The sequence below is a fragment of the Mugil cephalus genome, chromosome 5 (assembly GCF_022458985.1).
Source record: "Mugil cephalus isolate CIBA_MC_2020 chromosome 5, CIBA_Mcephalus_1.1, whole genome shotgun sequence".
Classification (NCBI taxonomy): Eukaryota; Metazoa; Chordata; class Actinopteri; order Mugiliformes; family Mugilidae; genus Mugil; species Mugil cephalus.
Window position 1 is genome coordinate 6,763,388 of NC_061774.1, and position 24,100 is coordinate 6,787,487.

The 24,100-nt window shown below is 41.8% G+C and overlaps 1 protein-coding gene across 4 annotated transcripts in view; it reads left to right on the top strand.

Annotated features, from left to right (window-relative positions):
- enox2 (ecto-NOX disulfide-thiol exchanger 2) overlaps positions 1 to 24,100 on the top strand; it is a 195,663-nt gene that overhangs the window by 71,730 nt on the left and 99,833 nt on the right. For 3 of the 4 annotated variants that reach the window (XM_047585232.1, XM_047585235.1, XM_047585231.1), the window contains exon 3: positions 2,122 to 2,217. In XM_047585232.1, the coding sequence (XP_047441188.1) occupies positions 2,184 to 2,217 (34 nt within the window). In that variant the 5' untranslated portion in view covers positions 2,122 to 2,183. Of the gene's footprint in view, positions 1 to 2,121; positions 2,218 to 10,876; positions 11,157 to 24,100 lie in introns of those variants that run through there. The other variant, XM_047585233.1, reaches the window with a different exon arrangement.

Consider the following 24,100-nt stretch of genomic DNA (forward strand, 5'->3'; position numbering starts at 1 on the left):
TACAACAACAAGCAAAACTTTGGAATGCTAATCCAAGAAAGAAATTATTCACAATTATGGAGGCAACTAAGCAGCAGTGTTGAGTCAGGGTTCCTCTGACTGATGACTCGCTTTCACCCCTTAGAAGAGATAAAAAGTAACAGCACAGACTAGACAAAGATACAACATCACGACGATCTCATCAGTGTCTCCTGTTTAAGTGGTGAATCAACATGTTCATCAGCGCACAACAAGTCCACAACTGAGTCAACTGACCCAGAAAACGAAGATTAAAACAGAAACAAAACTTAAGAGGAATCCCTGTGGCACAGCCAACGACTTGAAAGCCTTCTTCCTTTTATTGAGACAATTACTGACTCCAGACTAGCAAATAAAATCTGCGTTCTTTATTAAGATCCTACTTAGCTTTTACAGTTGAAGAAGATGACCCTTCCAGCTTGTTACTGTACAGAAAGTGAAGTACATTATTTAAGTCACACTTGGAATACAGTTAATATGTCTATCCCAGAAAACTCCTGCCATAGCTTTAGGGTTTCTTAGTGCCATTGTACTGCACTGCACCACAACACTGTGGTACCACCCAAACCTAGCTGATGCTGTAGTATTTTCTCAACAGTCAGTAGCCATATTTACAATTACACTGGTATTCCACCAACAACCCAATAAGAATATAATGTCTCCCAAGAGCACCTTAATCTGGACCGAGCAGCCCGACCTTGTCTAATTGGAAGGAATCTTCAATCAGGTTGAGAAGAGGGTATGAATTTTTGATATTGCGCAAACTACGTGAACCTTTGATTCAATCGCTCGTCTCTGGGTAGAATAAATCCACTCTTTCTAAGTATGTGTTCTACGCACGAGGAAAACATCAGGTGGTGTGGTGACTTTCCAGGAGGGACAGAAAGATAGAAAGACAAGTGTTTGAAAAGATGAACAAAGCTGGTGATGGGGGATGAACATTGATGGGGGTCAGCATAATTGAAAACACGAGTCCGTCATATTTCTTTCAGGTTTAAAGATCCCCTGCGGACAGAACCATAAAATGCTGTATGTTGCGATTGGATGTGTGAACATATAGATCATTTTATTTAGTGTCCATGTCAAACGAGTACCTGATCAGAATGCTTTCAGTCGTAGGGATGCTACTGTGTGTGCCAAGATCTTCTTATGCTTGTCACACGCTGCATTTGTCAGCATAAATTAAGTTGCATGTCAGCGATTGGAATCTGATCAGTGCATCAACATGTAAGGTAGGGAACTGCATAAGTAATGAGCTGTTGTATAATTTCTACACTACGTGACATTTGCTGTGTGTGTTTTTTCATTTTATAAAACGTATATTCTATTTGTCGGCAACAAATAGTTATTTACATTACAGTATAATCTCAATCAGTTTTTTGTGATAGTTGTCACATCCATGTGCTGGCTGTTTTAATTGCAATGTTTATTAGTATAAATCACCCGTCAAATAATCTCTTGTAAAAGTAGACCAAAATGTGTAACTAGTCAGGTCCTTGAACTAAAGGTAAAACCCCAGGATGCAGCAGAAAGGCCTTTCAGTAAGAATCCAGATGCTGCTGTCAGCCCTGTGGAGTGAGGTTTGGGGATGGCTGTGACCTTCTCAGTGGCCTCAGAGTGTGTTGGCATGGCATGACTGATGCAGATTATCATAGCCGGAGAAAGCCAATTACTCTGGTCATCACGGTACCCTCAGGGTCTCTCTTGGTGGAATGAAATGCATTACAGAATTCTCTGTGCATCCTTCTGGCAGGGTTTTGTATTTCCTCTATGCTGATCCCTCCAGTTTGAGTGTTAATAGCGCAGTCAATGGGACCCTCCCGCGCCTCAGAGCCCTCTCTAGCTCAGATGAGCTCCTGCACCACAAAGCAGGGGGGTCGTGCCTTTTGGAAAAGCGGATGAATTACAGTCTCCTCTGTTTGTCTTCTCTCTATTCAAGACAAAGGCCCCTTCTTAACGGCTCCTCTCAGTCAGTGTCCTTGAACGGCTACAGAATGAATAAGTCGGATTGCAGAGTAGCGCTGTGAGAGACTCTTGTGCGGTGTTCTCATCAACAGAACAAACAGCTGATCAGACCTTTGTTATTCCTGGATTTGTTTTCAGAAACAGATTCGCCGCGACACCAGAGAAGTTGAGATCGCGCCCAACAGCGCTGCATCTGTACGATGTACAAGGACCACAGGCCGAGTCGAGTCACAGGTAAGAGGCCTGAGTGTGTGTCGCTGCTCTATATGGAGATATTATATTTGTGTTTCTGAGAGAGCTACATATTCACAAAGACCATGATCTGTTGGTCAAAACTTAACACTCAACCAACATAGTTACCCTCTAAAATCCTAAGCGCCTGCTCTCAGCTATTAGTGTCAAGACTTTGCGTCACGCATGTGATTCAGAGAGCAGTGGCACACTGTGTGACAAAACTCAGATGAAAGCTTATTACATTTGTGAACATAAAATACCCCAAATGAAGAAAATCTACTTGAAGGAAATCTGTATCAAAAGTGATTTTCTGCTGTATTGTACCTGCGTGAATGTCCTGACCAAGATTTGTCAGCTTTTATAGTCAGAAAAAACTTTCTCTAAGACACCCACATCTGAGATAACACTACATTAACTTGCCAACGTGCCTGTGTAAATAGTATAAAAATGCATATACTTGGTAATAACTGTAGATTTTTACAATGTCTTGTTATTCTAATTGACAGTATCTCTGCATCGTAGATGTCTATAGGTGCACTGCAGCGGTTACCACTTCAACATCAAGCATTTTGTGTCCCCGACTTCTCATGTCATAACCACAAGCTGACACGTTCAATTTGTAGGCAGCACACAGTGTGTTTTGTCAAAGGTTCAGTTTACCTAAACTAGCATGTACTGCTGCAGATGTTTGTTTAAAACTCAACAATGACGAGCATGCGCTGTAATTGCTCATACGTAATTGTTATGCAAATCATAGATCAAGAAACAAAACTGCTCATATGGTTGCGCATTCATCCCTCTTAAATACCACAGAACAGCCAGATGCTGCTCATCACATGCAGCATACCATGAGCCATGAAATGTGCTGTAATTGTGGTTCCGAGATCAAGAACACTTCATGATGCCTTTGTAATGCTTTGACTTTTTCTTTTTCATGGTTGGCCATGAAATTTGATACAATAAGTTATGTCTTGCAGCAGATGAATTGGAATAACTTACACGAATATTCGACATGGGAGCTTGGGCAGGCAGGGATCTCCTTTTCTCTCTACCTTCAGCAGTATGAAGAATGGTCTGGAAGTTGCAGTCGGTCCATTCCTTGATGTTGTCCATGTGGGACTTCCTCTGTCTGCTTGTCACCTGTAGGATGGTCTTAGCCAGGGAGGTGTGTCTGGTGGTGTGACCATACTAGGTCAGCTTACGGCGTTTGACTGATGAGAGTACGGGATCTTGTTCTTGAGCGCGGCCACTTGAGGTCTGACATATTCATTGTTCTGGTGTTCTCTGTATGATATCTGTAACGTCCTCCTGTAGCATGTGTTTTTGAAAGACCGTATCCTTTGCTCAGTGTCTGCTGTGAATGTTCAGCTTACACAACCATAGAGTAGGGTGGAGAGTACCGGAGACTTGTAGAGTCTGACCTTCACAGAGAAGCTGATGGCATTGTGGTTCCAGATACTGTCAAGTCTGGTCATTGCTGATGTTGCTATGCCAATCTTAGCTTTTATTTCTTTTGCGGAGCTGCCATCTACGCTTTTGATCAGAAGTACTTGAAGTCACTCGTTCCCGTTCTGTCTGATCTTGGTTGGTGACAAATGGTTGTGACTGTTGACCAGGATCAGTTTTGTTTCAGCACTTGTCTCAATGCCGTATGTCCGTGCCACATTTTCCAGTCTGGTGGTCAGTTCCTGGGGTTCGGTTTCGCTGTTTCTTATCAGGTCGGTATCATCTGCAAAGTGGAGGTTGGAGAGGGGTCTTCCTCCGACGGTTGTGGAACTATGGAAGTCTTAGAGTGCTTCTTGCATGACGCTTTCCAGGAAGATGTAAATAAATAAGACAGGAGAGAATTAGCTGTGCTAATTAGGTAATATTAGGCTGCTAACATACTAAAATGCTAAACATGGGAAACTTTATACACAAATCAGGCATAACATTATGACCAACCTCCTAATATTGTCATATTATTTTCTCCAAAACAGTTGTGACTCATCAGAGAATGGACATAGGCCTTGTGAGGGTGTCCTGTGGGTGTTGCTAGTGTGTCCTATGGGTTGAGGGGAGGGGCTTCTGTGGATCATCCCACAGATACTTGTTCGGTTTGGGATTGAGTGAATTTGGAGGCCAGGTCAACACCTTGTTTTTCTGTTTTTCATGTATTTTTTAGTTTCTCCTGAAGTGTTTTTGTGTGTGTCTGTGTCTGGCTGCATCCTTCAGGGGATGGCTGCTGCCATCACAGAGAGTCTTTGGAGTGCAGGTGGGTGGTTCTCCTGTCAGCGGTTTTAATGTTGTGGCCGATTGGTGTACAATAACACGATGAATGCTCAGTATAGGAAGGATAATAGCACTCATTAAATGAGCAGTCATCAGGTAACTCATTATGCATTACATGATATAATCGTGTTTCTGTCTGCTGTTATTTCTTTAAAACAATGAGATCCTAGAGGACATTGTCTCAAAATAGAAACTGAAGCGAGGACGAAAGTGACAGATTACTTAAAAGAAAAGAAAGAGAAAGGGAATGAAAAGAGCCTTTCTTACTTGGCTTTGGCCAATGAGTGTGTCCTTCCCCATTACTCTCACCCAGCGCAATATGCAGGTCAGTCAGGTGATAATGAATGCTCTGTCTGATGCTTGGCCTTTCCCCCTCCCTCCTGCTTGTCCGGCCTGCGCTCTCTGTTGTACCCCCTCTGTCTTCACCCTCCATGCACTGCAGAGATTTATACAGTATTCAGTATATTTGCCTTTGGCAGGTTTAATTATCTGGCAATCGCTTCTTCCGCCATTCAGGTGCATACTCTCTAATTAAATGTGTTTCAGGTCAGTTTATGAGACAATGATAATGTGAAGTTTTCCATCTTTTCCCTCATTAATTGAACATTGACTTAAACTCACAGTTGTCTCTCAGTGAAACCTCGTTTTGTCAGGTTAATGTGAACAAAAGGAGAAGTCGCCTTTTGTTATGAATGCTTCACTTTAGTCTCCATATTGCACACAGAATTGATAAAACTAAGAAAAGTCTTTGCAGACAAACTACTGTCTCTTAGTGATGTAGTTTTCAGCAAAGGAATGGGAAAAAGTGTGTTTCAACCTTCAAGCATGTTAATGTGACAATTAAAGTATAAATTAAATCAGTCATAACTGAACAAGACTGAAACACAGACTTAATGTAAAGGTATGTAAATTAAAGGCTGTTTTCTTTAATTTACCAGGTGAATATTTGACAATGGTGATGGCAGTTTTTCCGATGTTTAAGGTAGCTGGTTCTGATAAAAACAATGGACCATGAGTGGAATACTGCTCCTGATTTGCAGAATACACACGTGACCACTATGAAATAAATGAGATTTTCATTTCAAGGAGGCTTCAGTAAATTAACAAAGGATGACCCACATTCCCTGTGACTATTTACGTGGTATTCAAAATGAATATTTACAGTCTACTACAGTCAGCAGACATGACTTGGCCAGTGCTATGACTATTACTTGGCAAGAACATCAAACTTTAACCGTTGCTAAGGAAAAAAACGCTATTTAACAATTATGAGTTTTTAAGCAGGGTTTTCTCACACTCGAGATGTAGAGCTGCTTTCATATCCTCGTCCATTCTATAGGTCAGCCTGTCATTTATCAGACGAACTGATAGATATGCAGATAAGCGAATGGTCTGGTTTTGTGGAACATTTGCGAGGGCTATTTGTCAACCTCAGGGGAAATCACATTTCCATTTTAAGCTCTCCAAAGTCTCTTTATTCCACATTCTTTGCCTGTTTTTGTGTTATTTTTGACCCCCTGGTGGGAGCTAGATGCCTGGCTACAAGACATTACCTGCCTTTGTGTTAATGTTGACTTGGGGCCAGTGAAGTTTCATGGCTGTGTAATGCTGATACTACACTGGGTGCCAGGAGTCAAGCTAGCTGTGAAACACTTCTTCCAAATGTCCCATGGTGTCCACTGGCTCTCATAAAGGGATTGCTTACACTCAGGCAGCATTTTAACGCGGTGTGGTAATGTTGCAGAACATACAGACGATTTGTGTTTACCTTTTCTTGGAGGCAGCGAGCGAGCGGCGTTGGAGTCAAGTGATTCTCAAGCTGTGAATGATGGTGGGGTAGCCACCGCAGTTGACAGCATTTCAGCAGTGCGCAGAGGTTAACAATTATTTTTCACTCCGTTTCCATCAATATTCATGCAGAGCGAAAACTCTCCGGAGAAAGGCCTGCCCTCCTTTTGGGTTTAGCCTAATCCGGTGTTCAGAACAGATGCTGCTGTCACTAAGGCACCTACGGCAACTCCCGCGTCTCACATCACCGTGAAAACGATGGCAAACATCGTTCGGTTCCTCAAAACGTGTTGGCTGCGGTTACTTTTTATGGTGCCTTGTTACTCATCCGCAACTCATTAAATCCGTCCAAGTAGGAATACACCAGTGTGTGAACTGGGACGCGGTGAAGCTCATTTAATGAGGTGTGACTTAAGCTGGGGAGTCACCTCAACCTTTCCTGTCCAGACGATCATCTGCTCACCATCAGTCAGGCTGCAGGGATATGAGGTAAGGAGGGAGGCGGACGAGAAGGGCCAGGTAATTAGAAAAGGAGAGTATTAAGAAAGATAGAGGTCAGAGATAACTAATAAGAATACAAAAGACATAGGCGCCCCCCATCCTCAGGACTCGTTTCTCTGTTGTCGTCCTCATACGGGGCGGTGGAGTTGATGACCTTTGAGCTGCAAACCCACCAATCTCAATCTCAGAATGGACGACACCAAATATCACTACAGTCACTTCAAACCTATGGGCTTTCTGCTGAGCAGAACCTTTTTAAATATCACCCACTCCCCCTCTCTGAAGGCCTAGTGGAGCAGCTACCTGAACCCCTTTTGTCTGGCTGGAAAGGGCATATTGATACAGCGTGGTGTACTCTTACCAAGTGAATACTGGACTGTGTGATTCGGCACATTAATCAATAGAGGCAGACAAACAGTGTCGACATCTCTTGGGAAAAGTAGCCATAAATGTTTAGTGGAAAGGGAAACACCGAATAAAACGAGTCCTACTTAGAAAGCGGCTATGCCTCTCAAAGCCCTTGTTAATTTTTTACTGTGATAGTTGTTGATGAGACCCATCTACCATTTAATATGCAGTAATTGAATTTGAATAATTCATTACATGAGTTCCCTGTTAACTAAACAAACATATTGAGAGGGAGCTTGAATCTAACTGGGTCAACCATTCTATATATCTGTGCTTTTTACACAAAAGATGAGCTGGGTGATCTGGATGCACGTTTTCTGGAACACGGGTTGAGTTGACTTCTCAACTCGGAAAGGTTGTGTTAAAGAAGGCTACCAATGTGCCGAAGCCATGAAAGCAAACCAAGGCTGCTTTCATGTGCTGAGGCCCAGAGTCAAATTAGTGTTTGATTCGAATGTTTTGCTGCACTAAGCAGGCCGCAGAAAGAACATCATTGTGAGGGAATAAATAAATAAATAAATAAAAAATCAAGACATCAGACAAACATCATTCCCTATGGACACTGAAATTGAATGAGAGCATGCACTGGCTGTTACTCATTACTACTGGCTGACAGGGGTAATTGAATTCTGCCTGGAAAACATTCAGTTTATTTATGACAAGTCTTTTCTGGTGAAAATAGGGACAGCAAAACAGAAAGCTATCAGCTGGTTGCGCCGCACGTTTTATATCCCTAAATGCAGATGATAAATAAGAAACTCATGTCCATTATTTTGTTTTCCTTCGCTAATACTCACCTAAGCGTTCCTTACATTCTGTGTGAGTTCTTCGTGCTGTGTTTTCATTAACCTACTTGTTAAAGCATGTGAGGCAGGGAGCTCATCTGGCTCATATTATACAAAGACTAACTTGTAGTCCAAACCAGAGAGACAGGTCCCTGTATTGTTGAAGTCTTTCCCTATCGTAAAACAGCTTGCATGATGGACACACTGGGCTGTTAGTTTAGCTTTTCACCTTCTTAATCTGCAGGACAGTTTTACTTCTAAGATTTCTCTGAGCTTTACATAAAACATGCAAGAACTGAGGCAACAGATGCATCGTATAACAAATTAAGTCTGAGGAGAGAGTGTTAAAAGATTCTTGTTGATTTGCTGCAGTGCGATGCTTCCAGGTGGTGCGATTTTAAGTCTTTTTATATTTGGGTTGGACACTGAACATACAGTATATGTGCTATATCTTTTTTATTTGCAGGAAATAACAGGGCGTGCTGACAAAACACCACTGTTTGCCCATGAAGAAATCTGGTTTATTCGTCTAAATTATTCAAAGATGTGTGGAAAGTCTCAGTATTTGCTGACTGTGAATCAAAGGCATAGTGTCGTAGCTTGCTGTCCTGCCTGTACGCCTCGCTTGTGTGAATGGCATTCTCCTGACTTCACAGTGGACTCAAAATTGAGAGCTATTTTGAGTCTTGGAAAAAAAAAGGGAATGGCACTTTAGCCTTTAGTAAATACTTTCATTTACCTTAAAATGATTTTGTGATGGAAGTGGAAACAGAGTTATTGCTGTGGCAAGGGAGAAAATCATTTGACACAGGAGCGATCCGAGGCTTGTTGACCTGAACTGTGCGACCTCAATTTGAGCTTGTATATATGTATGCATCTTTTATGTCTTGGGCACAAATAAATACAGCTCTTCAGCAATATCTCCTATATCTTTATGGAGATTTTTCGACCTGCTTTTGTTTTATGGAAGTATTGAATAAGGTGTAGATGCCGGGAAACTCCCATTTGTCCAAGAATTCTAGTGTTTCTTTCTGAACAGTATACACTAGTAAAAAATAAAATGTTACGCTTTTTATTTAAAGGCTGTTTGTTGATGAAAACAAAATGACTACTAAGGCAAAGGAAACTACATGAAGCGTATCATCTAGTTTCATGTAATGCTGTGCATATTGTGCGTACAGGATGCTGCATATTTGCTTTATCGAGATGCTACTTACGTCTGTTTCTCTCTTTGCCTTTGTCCCACCACTCTTTTTCCGTCTCTTTATCTGACCAACCTCAAGCAGACTGGTCTGCCGCCGTGTGAGCTGGATTCTGCTCACGGTTTCTTCCTGTTAAAAGCGAGTTTTCCTTTGTAATTGATCTTGGCGTTTCTGGATGTTTGTTATTGAGGATCTTTAAACAGAGTTTCATTGAGGACTGTTTTGAGGTGCTGTTGTTCTTCACATCACAGCGACTGAAGACTGTGATGTCAAGACACGGGCTGAGTATCTTGCGGTCAAATCCAAATATATGGATGGAAGTGGACAGATTCATATCATTTTGTTTTGCCAACTTTCTTGAAATTTGAATTTGCAAATTTAAACTTCCGTACATATGACCATTCATTGCTCAGTGAATAGGTAGTTGTAGCTGGGCCAAGGGTCAGTGTTAGTTTGAACAAGTGAGGCTCCACGTAACAATTCAGTCATTTTGTGGCCATTTTTGTATTGCAGTACTGAATAAAGTAATGCCAGATATTATTTGATAGTGTCATCTACACTATAACATTTTCAACAGACTAACCACTATAATCTAATGCAACATTTATTGTAACTAGGTGTATCCAATGACCCTAGACCAGAATTAAATGCATGCTTAAATAGCCATCCTGCTAATACAAGGGCAAATAAATACTCAAGAAAAGGGGTTTCATTTTCTCTGGAGGGACTTGACCTATTCCGTTCCCAGAAATGATCACCCTGCTTATACTATATTAAATGAAGAGTAAACCTTTTTGACATACTGTAACAATTAGAAGTCAAATTAAATATTAACTATAAACAGGTGATGTCAGTGTCCCTCCAGGATTTAGTCTGAAAGGAGTGAGTGAGATCATCAAGGACTCATCTGACCACTGCGGTGATACATAATAACATTCTTATGGATTATTTCTCCTGTCTCTGTACACAGCCTGTGTCTAATTATGAACGCGTAATAGTGTTTGCTCTGCTGTTTTGCTTGCGCAATTAATCTTTTGACTGTGCGTTGTTCGCAGCGTGAGAACAAGATTACACAAACATTTGAGTGGAATACTTCTAAAGAGTGTATTTATCAGAAGCCATCACTGGAAACACCGGGAGTCAGTGTAGAGCCTGGCTGAATGCAGGTACAGTTACAAAGCTGGTCATTAGATTCACTCCAGATAATACATGGAATCTCTCAGATTTATTCATCTGCTTTTAATGAATAACATAGCCCAATTATACAATTCCAACAAGTACTTTAGATCTTTCAGTGATGGGCATGCCTCTCATCAGTGTGCACGTTAATCTCTATGCTTCTCCTCCTCCAACTGGCAAGCACCAGAATGACACCTTCTTAAAGCACAGCTGTCAAAACTTTTCACGTTACCTGTAGGCGCTTTAATGCAATTTGATTTATTTTTTTATATGCATGTTGCATTGAGGTGTGGGAGCTTGTGTTGGATGATTCTTGGGGACTTGTCTCCACATTTTTTTTTTTTTTTTTTTTTTTTTATGAACGCGTCGTGTGTTTAACAGTCCAGCAGTGGCTGTGCTCGCCTTTTACAGCAGTGCAAAAAAAAAAAAAAAAAAAATAGTTTTTTTTCCCTCACCCAGACAAGCCTCTCGCATCCTGAACGGTTCGCCCCGTGTTGTCTGAAGGGAACTGGTATTCCGCTCCAGCCGCGCACCGGGCGCGTCGTGAGGGCGGGCCCGCCTGCCGTGGCTAAAAGGTCCCGCTTCCACTGGCTGCTCTCATTGCAGTCCAGTCTGCCGAGCCGAGCGGAGCGGAGCGGAGCGGACTGACTGACTGAGCCGCAAAGCCCCGTCTCCATTCACGGATTTTTTTTTTCTTTCTTTTTTTTTTTTTTTCTTTCACCTCGTACACTCCGTCCTACGGCACAGGACCGAAAAGGAATCACACCTTTCTCTCCGTGGACAATGTTTCTCTTGCAATACACAGGTACGTGTTTTCAAGTTTGTATCCCACTCCGTTAATTCCCTGTCTTCTTATTATTTCATTTGTTTATCTTCAGTCCACACACAACGATTGTCTGTACTTGTGCTGCCGGAGGCTACAATTATCACCGCACGAGTTCTGCGACCTATTTAGACGCTCATCTTTATGTGTTTTGATTGAACTTCTAACTGAAAGCTCGGAGATTTCCATGCCGCGTTGAGACACTTGAGTGTCGGGCGTGTGCCAGCTGCTGAGACCGCAATATAAGAAGGGCGAAGCGTTGCTTTCTTTCGTGCGTCTCAGCATTTGATGTTGTGCCTTGTGAAGATACATGACCAACAGTAATTCATTGTTCTTATTCACGCTTGCTTATCAGTATCAGCGGCACGATCCGTCGCTAGCGCCTCGACTACCGCACGCCTGCCGATGCTGTTTATGGATGGAAGTTTTCAGGATGGATTTAATCCACGCTGACGCCCGATCACTGCTATTGAATGTGTCTCCACGCGCTGCTGTGCTGCCTGTTAGACGTGTGAGGGGCTCGGCGAGCATCCTTTTTAGTATACACGGGCCTGTCTTGCAGGGGATTGCGAGTTTTTTGATCTAATGATACAAGTTGTTAGGGTTTGTTTACTGCGACGTCCGAATGTTCGCATTTCCATGCCATTTATTCCCGACTTGTAAGAACGCGTAAAGCCGCCCGATTATTTGTTTTCCCTCTGGGCTCTCAGGATCTAATTAAGCGAAGATGATGTTTGAACCCTCGCATTAACCTGCTTACTCTGCTTTATTCTGCCACTCTGTTCACCGGCTCCCTCGGTTTATAGTCATGGTAAATTTACTAAACATGTCCCACAGCTTTTTGATGTTGTCTTTGTGTTCATAGCTTAATTGCTGCTTTCCTTAAGCTCATAAAAGCAATGACTTGTCAAAGATTAGTCTCAGGGTATTAATTTCCTGTTTCCTTGGTGCTCTGAGTAGGCAGCTATAGGGTCCCTTCCCCCAAGATCTTTGCAAGATATTTTACAACATATTCTTTTTAACATTTAGAAAGTGCTTCTGTCTCCTTAAAGGGCAACTGAAATACTTCAAGCCGGTGTTTAAATGTCTCAGGAAACTACTTTCTGAGCTTCCTTAGTGCATTGATTAAAACCAATCACTATATATTAATGTGTAAGGTACAGCGTAACACAATGAGTTCACATGATCTGAGGATCACAAGCTTTCCCCAGGGGGTGAAAATGTATTTCTTGTGCTTCCCTGATTGAAAGGTTTTTGTTTCTCCTTTATGCTGTCATTTATCTTGCGCAGACAGAAAGGATCAGTTCCCCTCTCCTCTATTTCCTTTCCCTTTCCAGAGGCGCAAACATGCTCTGAATCAAATTGAGTGAATGGAGGTCGAGTGCCTCCCTATGACCACTGGGAGAGAAAAGGTCCATCAGGCTCAGTGACAGCTATTTACCTCCACACTGCTGTAGTCCTCTCTGATCAACCGCCAGAGCATCTTTAGATTGGCTTTAATGGCGCAAGGGAGGTGGGGGCACTTTGCTTAGATCTGTCAGAGAGAGAAGAGATTTAAAGGTTGTGCATAGAGTGCTCAAAGAGAGTCCGTAAATGTTTCAGCTGTCTTTGGCAAAGGATGATAGCGCTGCAGAACAAATTAAGACTGAATACATTGCGGGCCACTGTATAATACCAAGAGATTTGGCAACTTTGGAAACTCTCACATTTTAACTGGTTGCTGCATGACAATTTGCGGTTTCGTAAGTGTGATTTTTGTAGTAGTGGCAGTCGAGAAAAAAGAAACAATCATAGTGAAAATATGAGTTATAGATCACTCGCAAATGTTCAGATTAATGAAACCAACCGTCTCAATGAGAGCTGAACTTTATTTATAGGAATATATTATCACATGAAACGGCCCTATCTGTTTGGTCATTTCAAATGTAACCTCTGTCTGTCTGTCTGCCTTGAAAAGCATAAATTACTACATTGACAAACAGACTGGAATGCAGCTAAATCCAACACTAGACTGTTTATTCACATTTGCTGGACTAAATTAACATAAACACAGTGCTATTGATTTGGAAGTGGGCATTATAGTTGAAGTGATGTATGGCTGCCTAACAGGAGTGATTATTTAAAGTGTTCGTTAGTCTCAAAACAGGATCAGTATATGTGTCAAGTGATTGTAGACAGTATCATTTATTTATCTTCAGGAACTTCAGTTTCATCCACCCCTGTGATAATCTCCCACAGCCATTTACTGACTCAACCTGCCCATCGGTATTCTGCTCCGCTGTTGTCACCTGACTGCTGAAAGCTGAACTGACAGACAAGTTGGAAGCTCTTTAGATTACTGATGAGGAAAGTTTTTGGATTCAGAAGTCTGAGTGTCACTTGGCGATATGTCTGCTGTGGTCTGTTAGTCAAACGCAGCTAGTCAGCGCCGTCCTGCTCAGATGAGTGTTGATTGATATGGCACATGCAAATGAGAGTTTGGGGAAGCTCAGTATCTTCCATCAAGTGGCATCAAATGCTCATTTGTAACAACCAGAGTTTTTATAAACTGGCAAATCATGTTTAGATCTGTATACTCTCATACATTGCACCAATTAGATGCATATATTTTTCTGCTAAAGTTTCTCATTCTCCCGCTACAGCTCCAGAAATGCCATTGTCATTGCCATTATTTGTACTCTCCTAACTAATATAGATTTTTTTTTTTCTTTTTGCAGTGTTGCTGCTTCTTGTTAGAGGAAACTTTAAAAAGAATAATACTGCTTTGTGTCTCTTCAATGAGCAATATTTTCATGTTGGTGCGTTTCAGTGTGTTTAAAAGAAAAAGTCTTCCCTAATCTCTATTTGTGGAAAGTGTGGACAACTCGGCTGTCTGCCATGAAACAAGAGCCATTCATTAGCAACACTTTACAAAGCTCCCAATGGGAAAATGATGTCTTCACGTCAGCTTCTACATTATGCTTTGCTGATTTTTGTCAAGTCACTCCACATCTGCTGATGTTTAAGACTATCGCTGTGATTAAAACTTAAACCTCTGCAGCAGCCTAATAGTTAGATGATGATTGCTGTTAATTCTGGTGTATAATGTTCACTTCTATTTTGCCCTCTAGAAGTCCGATTTGACTTGTTCGGCTTTCGAATTCCCTCAGCAGTGTTAAGGAGAAACTAAAATCCGTTCCAGTCAAAGAAATGTAGTGTATAGTAGCCTCTGTGGAAGATCCCTAGGAGGATCAGCAATGTTGGCAGCAGCAGCAATGCAACCGACCATCTGGTATTGAGTAGCTAAGAGAGCTTGGCAGCCCGAAGGCAACCAAGTCAGGGGTTCCAACCATAACACTGACAGAGCTCTTCATTTCTAATCACTTTCAAGATAAGCAACCACGCAGGGAACCTTGAAATTGAAGGTAAGGACTTTGCAACAACGAGCTCAGGAGCTACATGAAAGATGAAGTGAGCCATCAGCCTTATTCTGCATTACTGTACTGTATATGAGCAGTGTGTGAGACGGGTTTGGGGCTGCAGCAGTGCTGTGTTAAACCCAGCTGACAGTCCCTTTGAGCAGAGGAGAAAAGAGAAGCAGTCTGAAGAAGCTGGATTATACTGTACACCGGGGAGCTGCTGTACAACTTTTCCTCTATTTTCATAACTTCTTTCAAAAACATAATGAACAGTTCAGATTTCCACACTGGTCTCTACACTCTGTGTAGTGTGAATCACATGGGTCAGCTAAAACAAACATTTATCTTTACTTTCGATAACATTTGCCATATTTGAACTAAGAGATCCTATCCTCGTACTTAATAACAGCAATTTCAGCTACCTGATTAATTCTCATACTCACCCAGTAATCCACTCACATTAATTCCCTATTACTAAATGAATCCAGCCCTTGTAGACTAGTGAATTGTCAGAGTGTACTTACAGTCTTTACAAACCTCTCTTCAAAATATAACAGGTACGCCATATTACCTCGACAATCATCATTTGTACATTATGGTCAGGCATGGTCATCTACATGGTCAAGTGTTACTTCAGTGCTTGTTGACGTTGTTGGATGCTGAAACAAATATATGTGATTGGCTTTGTCATTGTATCGTTGAAACAGTGAATCCAGTTCAACTTTCATATATACAGTCTATACCCATCAGCCACAACATTGTGACAGGAGAAGTAAACATAAAGACGTACAGCGTATTAGGCAAGTGGTTTTAATGTTGTGGCTGATTGGTGTATATGCTTGTCTTATAGCCATGTCAGGGCGTCACATTGCTCCTTCATATTGCCAGTTTCCATCGTTAATAAATTGTGGCCCGTTGCTTTTCATTTGTCATTGCAAACAACGGTTGGAGTCTCAAAAGTAACCAAACATCCAAACAGTGCCTGAACATGACTTGGCGACAGTGGACTTGTAGAGTGACGATGGGAGAACAGACATTAGCTAAGCAAAGTTTGCTAGCTACCATGGTCTGTAATACAATACAACAAGTTACTGAGGACGGCATTCAATTGAATTTTCATGCTTTTTGTGCCACGTTGGCAGGTTTTAATCTGCATGTTTGACACAGTGCCTTTGTCTTGTAGTCATTCAGTTTGAAGTGTTCCCACACAGTACATGTGTTAGCTTTTAAAGCTTAGGTCAACCGACGTGTTGAATATTCATGCTTTCACTGTAGTTATTTTGTTTTGGGTAATGAAAGACATACAGCTGTAACTTCAATTTGGGTCACTGTGCCTTTCTGCCTGTAATTGTTCTCATTGCTAATGTGTGTTTCCTGTAAGGATGACGTTTTGTTTCATTTGTAGAGCTAGGATTCAGTCTGAGCTGTGGCAACATGTAAAATCTTAACTGCACAACTAAACTAAAGGGAATTGTACTGACACATGTATATTACTGGATATCTGACAAAATCTAAAGTACAGGAACAGGTGTCATTATAATTTGCAGGTCATGTGCCAGGAGTTCTCCTAGGCTGTCCCACTTCAGTACACTGCAGGACTGAAGAGAACAACCGGTTGAAACAGACACAAAAAGTAATCTACTTTGTCAGTAATGTGGTCACCCCCAGAGACTGAATAATCCTGAGTTTTAGTTTTTACCATGGCATTTCTTTTTCCTTATCCCGCAGTTTCAAAGGAAGCACTGGAGAGTTGCAAAATGTGTGGCATGATGGATCACCAGATGGATGTAGGGCACCAGTGTTGTACATCTCCGAAGTTACTGGTGTATACTGGTACTTCAGAGATTATATTACGATGAATTTTCTGCTTTGGTAGAGGGTAAATTGAAGTAATTAAATTATTGGTGACAAACCAGGATTTATCATTACTTTGCTACCGTCCTAGGAATCAGTGGTTGTGTCAGAGTTGAGCGTCTCGGCCGATACCTGTTCTTCCAAACACTGATATGTTGAACATTTCCCTCATAGCTGGGCCTGTGGTTGAGTGGTTTGGACCAGAGAACAGGGGTGTCCACGGAGATTGCTTGTCTGGAAAGCAGCCATCACTCTTCTGTAATAGAGACTGAGAGCCCAAATTTATAAGGCTCTTACTTTAGAAAGAAGGAATGGCTTTAGGAGGGAAGTAGCTTGAAAACAAAATGATACCAGAATGGATGGACAGAACGTAACCAAGAATGTATTATTAATATTGTAGCAGAGGTTCTCTGTGTTCTTTCTGTCATGTAGGGGCATTTTGCCTCTCAGTGAAAGTCTGAAGGAATAGCAGAAGGTGCTTTCATGGGCTGGTTGGTTGAATGGGTCTGCAAGGCTATTAAGTTCATATTGCAAACCACGTTTACATGGTCATTTAGATCCCAGTGGAAATACAGTTGAAGTAAACTTGGAGTAACTAAGGAATTTTCCATTTCCAGGAGGTCTATTTTGTGGTGAATTTTCTTTGGGGTGTTTTACATCAACAAACTCTCACTCACAGAAACTTTTCATAGCAGTGGAGAAAAAAAAAGAACTTATCTGAAATGTCACTGAAACACCTCTGAAAGGTTTGGTGTTTGAGCTCAAAGGAAGCCCTGTACTTGCATGTTTACTGCACTGAGCCTGGTTTGAGTCAGACCCTGCTGTCGGATAAATGCTGGGCTTTTTCTGCACTCAGCACATCTTGCCGGCCAATATTAGTTCTGTATCATTTTTTTCTTCCTCTCTCTGAGGAGAGAGAGGTCAGCATTTATGCGAGGATGATACAACACCAGTGTAACATTTTTACCAGGGAATGGGGAGCAGTTTCCAGTTGGGTTCTTCAAATTATAGCTCTGTCTATTTTGGAACATTGGAATGCAAGTTGAGGTCGGCATTTGGTTGAACTTAAGCGCTCTCTCTCCGTGACATTATCGTGGCCAGTTGAATTGGGAACAAACACATAGGAGGCTTAACTTCACAATGAGATCCTTGACTTTCGTGGTCTCTTTGTGTTTTTCAAATAAATACATATTCTATATGCCCTATATTTTGGACTGCAGGTTGCACATCCCAAATGATTTTGATGAGTAACCCCCCATGACATTGCTCATTGAATCCATCCTATCTTGTTTACTACAAATAGTAATGATTATCAGTGGTCAGTGTGTTTGATATTCCACAAGCACTATGTTTCAGCCATCGACTACCATGACAGTAGTTGGTATATGTTTATTTTCGATGTCCTCTGTTGGGGTTACTGAATGAGATCCTTTGTAAAAACAGCACAACATTCTTGCTATTCATTAACCCTTGTTTAGGAAAGTGCCACTAGTAGTTGTGGCTAAAGCTCAAATTACGCTGCTACCCCTCAGGCACTGAACTTTCTGGGGATAATGTGAAACAGGCAGTCAGGGGAAACGCTGAGGGAACTGACGGTGAGAGCCATGTGAACTGGAGCTGGATCTGGCTCTGACTCGTATGTGAGAACTTCAAAAATCTTTAAATGAAAGCTATAAAACTGAGAAATGGAATGCACATTAGCACATGTCCCATAAAATTGTTAGTGTTAATAGAATACATGTCACTTATGTTTCACTCACTGCTGCCAGTCTTCCTCGTTTCATTCTGCAGATGTTTGTTGATCATTCTCTCTTTGCGTGTGCCAGCAAACTAAACCAACTTGATGTTTTGACTTCACGTGAGACCATCCACCATCCTGTACTGCTATGAATCAGCGCGGGCATGTAAATGATCAGCCCTGGATGCTGAGTGTTGTCCACAGTGGAGGCTGTGGCCTTAAGGACATGCTGACAACAGCTGACTTAACATCATGGCACTGAATGCAGCCATTACAGAGAGGGAGGTAATTGGATTCACAAATCAGCCATGGCTGCAGGTTTATAGTGGCACTGGCCTTTATGGGTCATATTTCAGATACTGGTGGGCAGTTTGTCAGAGGAGGCTTGGTGGTAACGAGAAACTGGTTCATGATATAGAGAGAGGGAGAATCAGGGGACCATCTCAACTCCCTTTTTCCTTCAGAGAAATACATCCTGAAACGTAGAACCCAAATAAGATCTTGTCAATTATCAAAGATTTTTAACTTGAACAGATAGAAATATGAGGCACGATTTTTCTTCTTTTCTTCTTTTCTACTTTTATTACCTTGACCTTAGTTTCTCGTTTTGTGCTTGTGTTTTGTCACTATGTAATGTGGAGGTCAGTGATGAAGTGAGTGTGTTTGAGGGAGTTTGTGGGAGGAACTGCTAAGGAGATTCCCTTCACTGTCTTCCTCTCAACGAGCTGAAACATACTGCAGGTCCTCAGTCACGCTTTCTGTACTGGTCCGACCACAAGTTGAGGGGGTGGATCGATATGAAGATTAATTATTGTGTCCAAGTTTAGGGTTGCATCAACAACCTGTATTTTTCGGGTCTCCAGTGAGAGCCCAAATGCTTCCCTTTCTGAGGAGCACTGAGCTTTAGCTTGTTAGTGTGGTCTCTGGACCGAAGCTGCGCTGAGAGAAAATTGGACCAGGCTCCAGGGGTAACAGGCGGAGGCTCAGTGCAGCTCAGCTCAGTACTACCAACAGTCAAACCAGGGATCCAACAGCGTTTTCTGGCCTTAATAGAACCTCCTGCAAATGGAGCATTAGGTTAACTGTCCTCTTAGGTATCAGAAGTGAAAGGGTACCCTGTGGGCTACAGTCAAATGGTTGCTTTTTCTCTTGAGATCTCTACCTTAAAATGAAACATTTCCTTGGTTTATCTGCATTAGATCAGTTATTCAGACTAATGTCTAAAATGTCTATAAAAATATGTCACAATATCAGATGAACTTTAATCAGTAATATTCAGGTATCTAGAGCATTCCTCAGGATTGGTTTTGTTGCTTAATGGGGGCACCCCTGGCTAGTGTAATTTTGGCAGTCCATGATTCCTGCTAAGCTCCGGCTAATTCAAAAATATGCAAAGAGGTGGAGCATGAGTGGAGCTGAGCTGGATAGAAGGCACCAAGGAAGACAACTAGCGACCTTAGATGGCGCCCGTCACTTAAAGCTAGGGAGTTACATAAAATCCTGTGTTGAATACTGTGTTTTGATGATTGGGTCAATTGTTTTTTGGTGCATTGTTTTGGCTATAAACATGGTGGTCTGTCTGGAATAACAATGATGAAATTAACCTCAATGTGGTGCAGTTTTTGGAACATCTACATCAGCTTCATTTTTTAGCTCCAGACGTTGCCATTTGCTTGGACTCAAGGTCAGTGAGAAAGTTAAATATTATGCAGGGGAACCAGTCAGTAAAATAGATTTCTGATCTGCTTGTCTCTCACTTCTTGGTCTACTCAAAATGTATTACAATAATGGTACAGCAACATGCTGTTCAAGTCTCAGCAGCGAGCTCGACGATGTCTGTTGTGAGTTCTTCAATATATTTAAAATGTGAAATATCTTTCTTAATGGAGACACACCTGATTTGACATCATCAGCGTTAAAGGGGAGTCTCAGTCCTTTTCAGAATTTCACATTGTGTTGTGGTTATTTCCCAGGTGCAAGGTGCAGCGCTAGTCACACTCCGTTGCACAGAAACAGAAAAAAAAAAATTGTTCTGGAACTTTGAGACCCAGCACTCATCTCTACTTGCCAGTTCGCTCACAATCCCACTTTCCAATCACTACTGGAATGAAGTTGTCAGCACTAACAACTATGAGAACAGCTGATTGTGTGTTTGCGCAGAAACGCACACGCGGGTTTGCTCTGTCTGTATGGGAATGTGTTCTGCTGAGATGAAAGAATTACAGCATGGACGTAACTGTCCTCAAATGTGAGACATGAGCTAGTCACTAAACTTTTGGCCTATAAAATGTTAAGAAGTGCTTCAAAATGACAGTAGTTATTTCCTGAAGACTTGTTTTGTCCACAGTCCAAAACCCAAAGAAACCCATTCCACTAACATTCATCTGGCGAGACGTCTTTCAGGACACTAGAAAATGTCTACATTAGAGCAGCTATAATGGTTTCGTCCATTAGGTCACTTGTTTGAGTGGACGGCCTGTGAACTAATGCCATAGCCCTCACTGCAGTGACAGAAATAAATCTCTATTCGCAGCCAGCGATTTAGAGGTTGATTTGATTCTGCCCTTTTGCTACATAACTTTAGTTTTAGGCTGTACATTTGGCAGACGAGGAATACACTAAGAGTCTGACAGCTTCTGAAGATTTTGGAAGGTGATAAACATCAGCGAGCAAATTCGTGATAATGCGCCTTACATGATTTTTAAGTATTAAATGATCAGTCATTGCCATCTTGTGCTTGTCGCCCCTTTTCTTTCCTCTTTCCTCTCTTGTCACTTTAGTTATTAATAACAGTGTGACTACAGTGGATGGATGGCACAAAGAGAGACAGAAGAGAACAAAGGCGGCACAAACGAGTGGAGCCAGGCTCAACCAAATCATAGCCTCTGGAGCTATATCCTGTTGCATGATCTATCGGCTTCATTTGTTTGTGCTGTTTTGGTAATTAAACAGGGAAGGCCCACTCAGAGGAGTCTGGCTCTCAGCTTAGTTTTGTCTCCCCTAATCTTCCCATAAGACCAGATAATTAATGGTGGAATGGCGGGAGAGCCCGCAGTCCTTCTGTTAATCGAAGGGATTCATCTCGTTTACTCAACTTACTCCTCGTGTCTTTATTCAAAGCTTGGCCAGGGTGTCATCTCTGTGGTGGTAGATGATATTGAGATTTGGCGTTTGTCCAGACATCTGATGGCAGATGACATCGCTGACAAGTTCTGGGCGCAGACAGGAATATTCTCGGTGAGGATTTATGCCTCCTCCTAATTGTCTGACTTCATCACAACTGTCTGTTTTAAAGATATATTAAATGGATTATGAGAGTGCTAAAAGTTAGAGCGCTGGATTTATCTTTTCAATTTATTTATTCAACAAATCAGCACAATTTATGTGAGACGTCTTGTTAATTTTATTTCTTGGTTTTTATTGAGAACGGATGTGGTCTGTGATCCTTCCAGGCTGATTACTAGTTAATAAATATACAATGTGCATTCACCAAAGAAGTGGTTTAATTGCAGGGGACTGTTTCTAGCTTTAATACACAATTGGTATTCTTGGTATCCAAGTAATTAAGTGATGTGTTATGGTGTATATGAGATTTGTGTCTAGCAGTGTGTAGCTAAGGTATGGATTTGTTTTAGATTTTTGGACCATAATCGTATTCTGCTGCATAAAAAACAAAGCTGTACCAGGGTTTGAGAACGGTATCTCTTCACATCTCGGTATCTCTTCACATTGTTGGTTTTGGTCTTGTCATGGTTTTTGTTTACTGTTAAAATAGAAAAAAATAGCACTGAACTTGTTGAAAGATATCCTGTAGAGTTTGTATTGTTCACATCCCTGTTCACTGGCGAGCAGACTTCCTTTCGCTTACCTTTGTTGTCACACTGCTCGGATTCTTGGCACATTACCACCACCTGTAGATCAGGAGAGTATCGGTTTATGCTGTTACTTGTGTGCATTGTGCAGCATCAGGTGCAGACACAAGATAAACAAGACGGGAACCCGCTTTCTGGTGCTGTACAGGATGTCTTTGCTAATATCAACGAATCTGGTCTGCATTCGTCCTGTTATTGACAAGTGTGGGGATTAATGTAGACTGTCACGTATAGGAGCTCGACATGTAGCCTGCAGGTAAACAGAGCAGTGGGGAAATGAGAGCTATACCCATGGTAGACGTGCTGCTGTGGGCAGCTTGCTGTTCAAATCTCCCCTGAAGCATTATTTTGACAAAGGCTTTTAAAGAGATCTGCTGTCAGCATCAGCCTCCTGACCAGACCCTCATTAGCCGGCATCTCCACCAAAGGGAACAAGCACGGTGGAGACTCCTCTTCAGCAGCACTCAAGAGAAAATGCCGTACTAACTGCAGATTAATTTCAGAAAGAGGGATTCATGGGTGAGAACAAGGTGAAGAGTGAGTGACGTGCCATGCAAATTGTTATGAATGTGGTTTCAAGGGAGAAACGGATCCCGGTGGAGCTGTTTGAAGGGGTAAACAGAGCAGTATGAGGATGAAAGATATTCCCATGATAAGTTGTTTAAGGATTTTGTTTTGCACACGTAGGTCTATACATCCTGATGTCTTCAACCAGGTCCTTGAGTACTGGTAAAGGAGACGCCACTTAGACAGTTTTCAAGTAGAATTCATTAAGCAGCTGTTCAGAGAGCTGGCTCCAAAACAATGATGAGACTCTCCACATCTTAGAGGTCTGAAGGATACTTCTCTGTTGCCTTCAAGATCAGCTTAGAGAGGGGGAAAAAAGTTGCTTTTTTCCCCTTACTGTCCTGTTGTCGTACAGCTCTGATTACAGCTGAGACACTAATTTCAAACATGCCTGGTTGGCATGAATTGGTGGAAAGTGCACTGGACGGCACGCTGTCCTGTGCGTCCGAGCTGACCCCAGCAAGGTCAGCTCAGACGTGACAACTGTAATTCTTTTTAAATCAAATTTTCTGCCTGTTTTGTTAGATCTCTGCTCAGTCAAGTAAAAGCAAACCCAAATTCTTTTAATGGCAAAGCAGGGTTACCTTAATGTCGCTTTAACAGCTGTTTCTGGCTATGATCAAGTTATTCTTGTTAGCTTTTCCTTTCATTCTTAATCGCGTTTTTGTCTTTGAGTGTCATGCGAAAGCAGAAATCTTAAATGGAAAATCCATTATGCTGTTTACCGTGCACACTATTAGGTGCCAGTGCGCCATATCTGTTGAATCAGATCTATTATTATCTATAATTATCAGAGCCTCGTTTGTCAACAGACAAATGCCCTGCAAAGCATTAAACAGGTTTCACTCGACAGCGGCATATCGCACATACTGCATATGATAAACCTGGCTTTTCTCATCTTTCATCATCCTCATTCCAGAGATTGAGAGGCATCATCATTAATTAGTGGTCCTGCGATGGTCCTTTGAGGACTTCAGACCAATGGTATGGAACTGGGTCTTGTAGTGGAGACAGGGTGAGGGTTCTGCCGTGGTCCATCATCCAGAAATAGCTCGAGCTGTCGGCTGGCTGCTCGGGGACGGAGTGGTTACTGGAGGGCTGCAGGATATTTAGAGGTCTGTCCATGTTGGAGTTTCATTAAGGCTGCTTCTATATAATGAAAAGTCAATGCTAATCTGCCTGTAAATCTTCTGCAAATCACTAATGTATCAGTAGATTATCACGTCTATCCCTTTAAATCCATTGCTACGTTCCAATAGGTTTAGACCGCTGCACCTGTTTGACATGCCTGAAGCAATTTCAGTGTTCCAGCGATATTAAAACATTTTAGTAATCTTTATAGACTTAACGAGCCCTTCCAACACACACACAAGCAACCAGTACTTTTCAGCCGGCTGGTAACACAAGTTATCATATATTGTTTTTATGATATTACAGTTTCTGTAGCTGAGTGCTACAAGATTATATGCAGCCAAGTTAAGTGCACATGACTGAGCT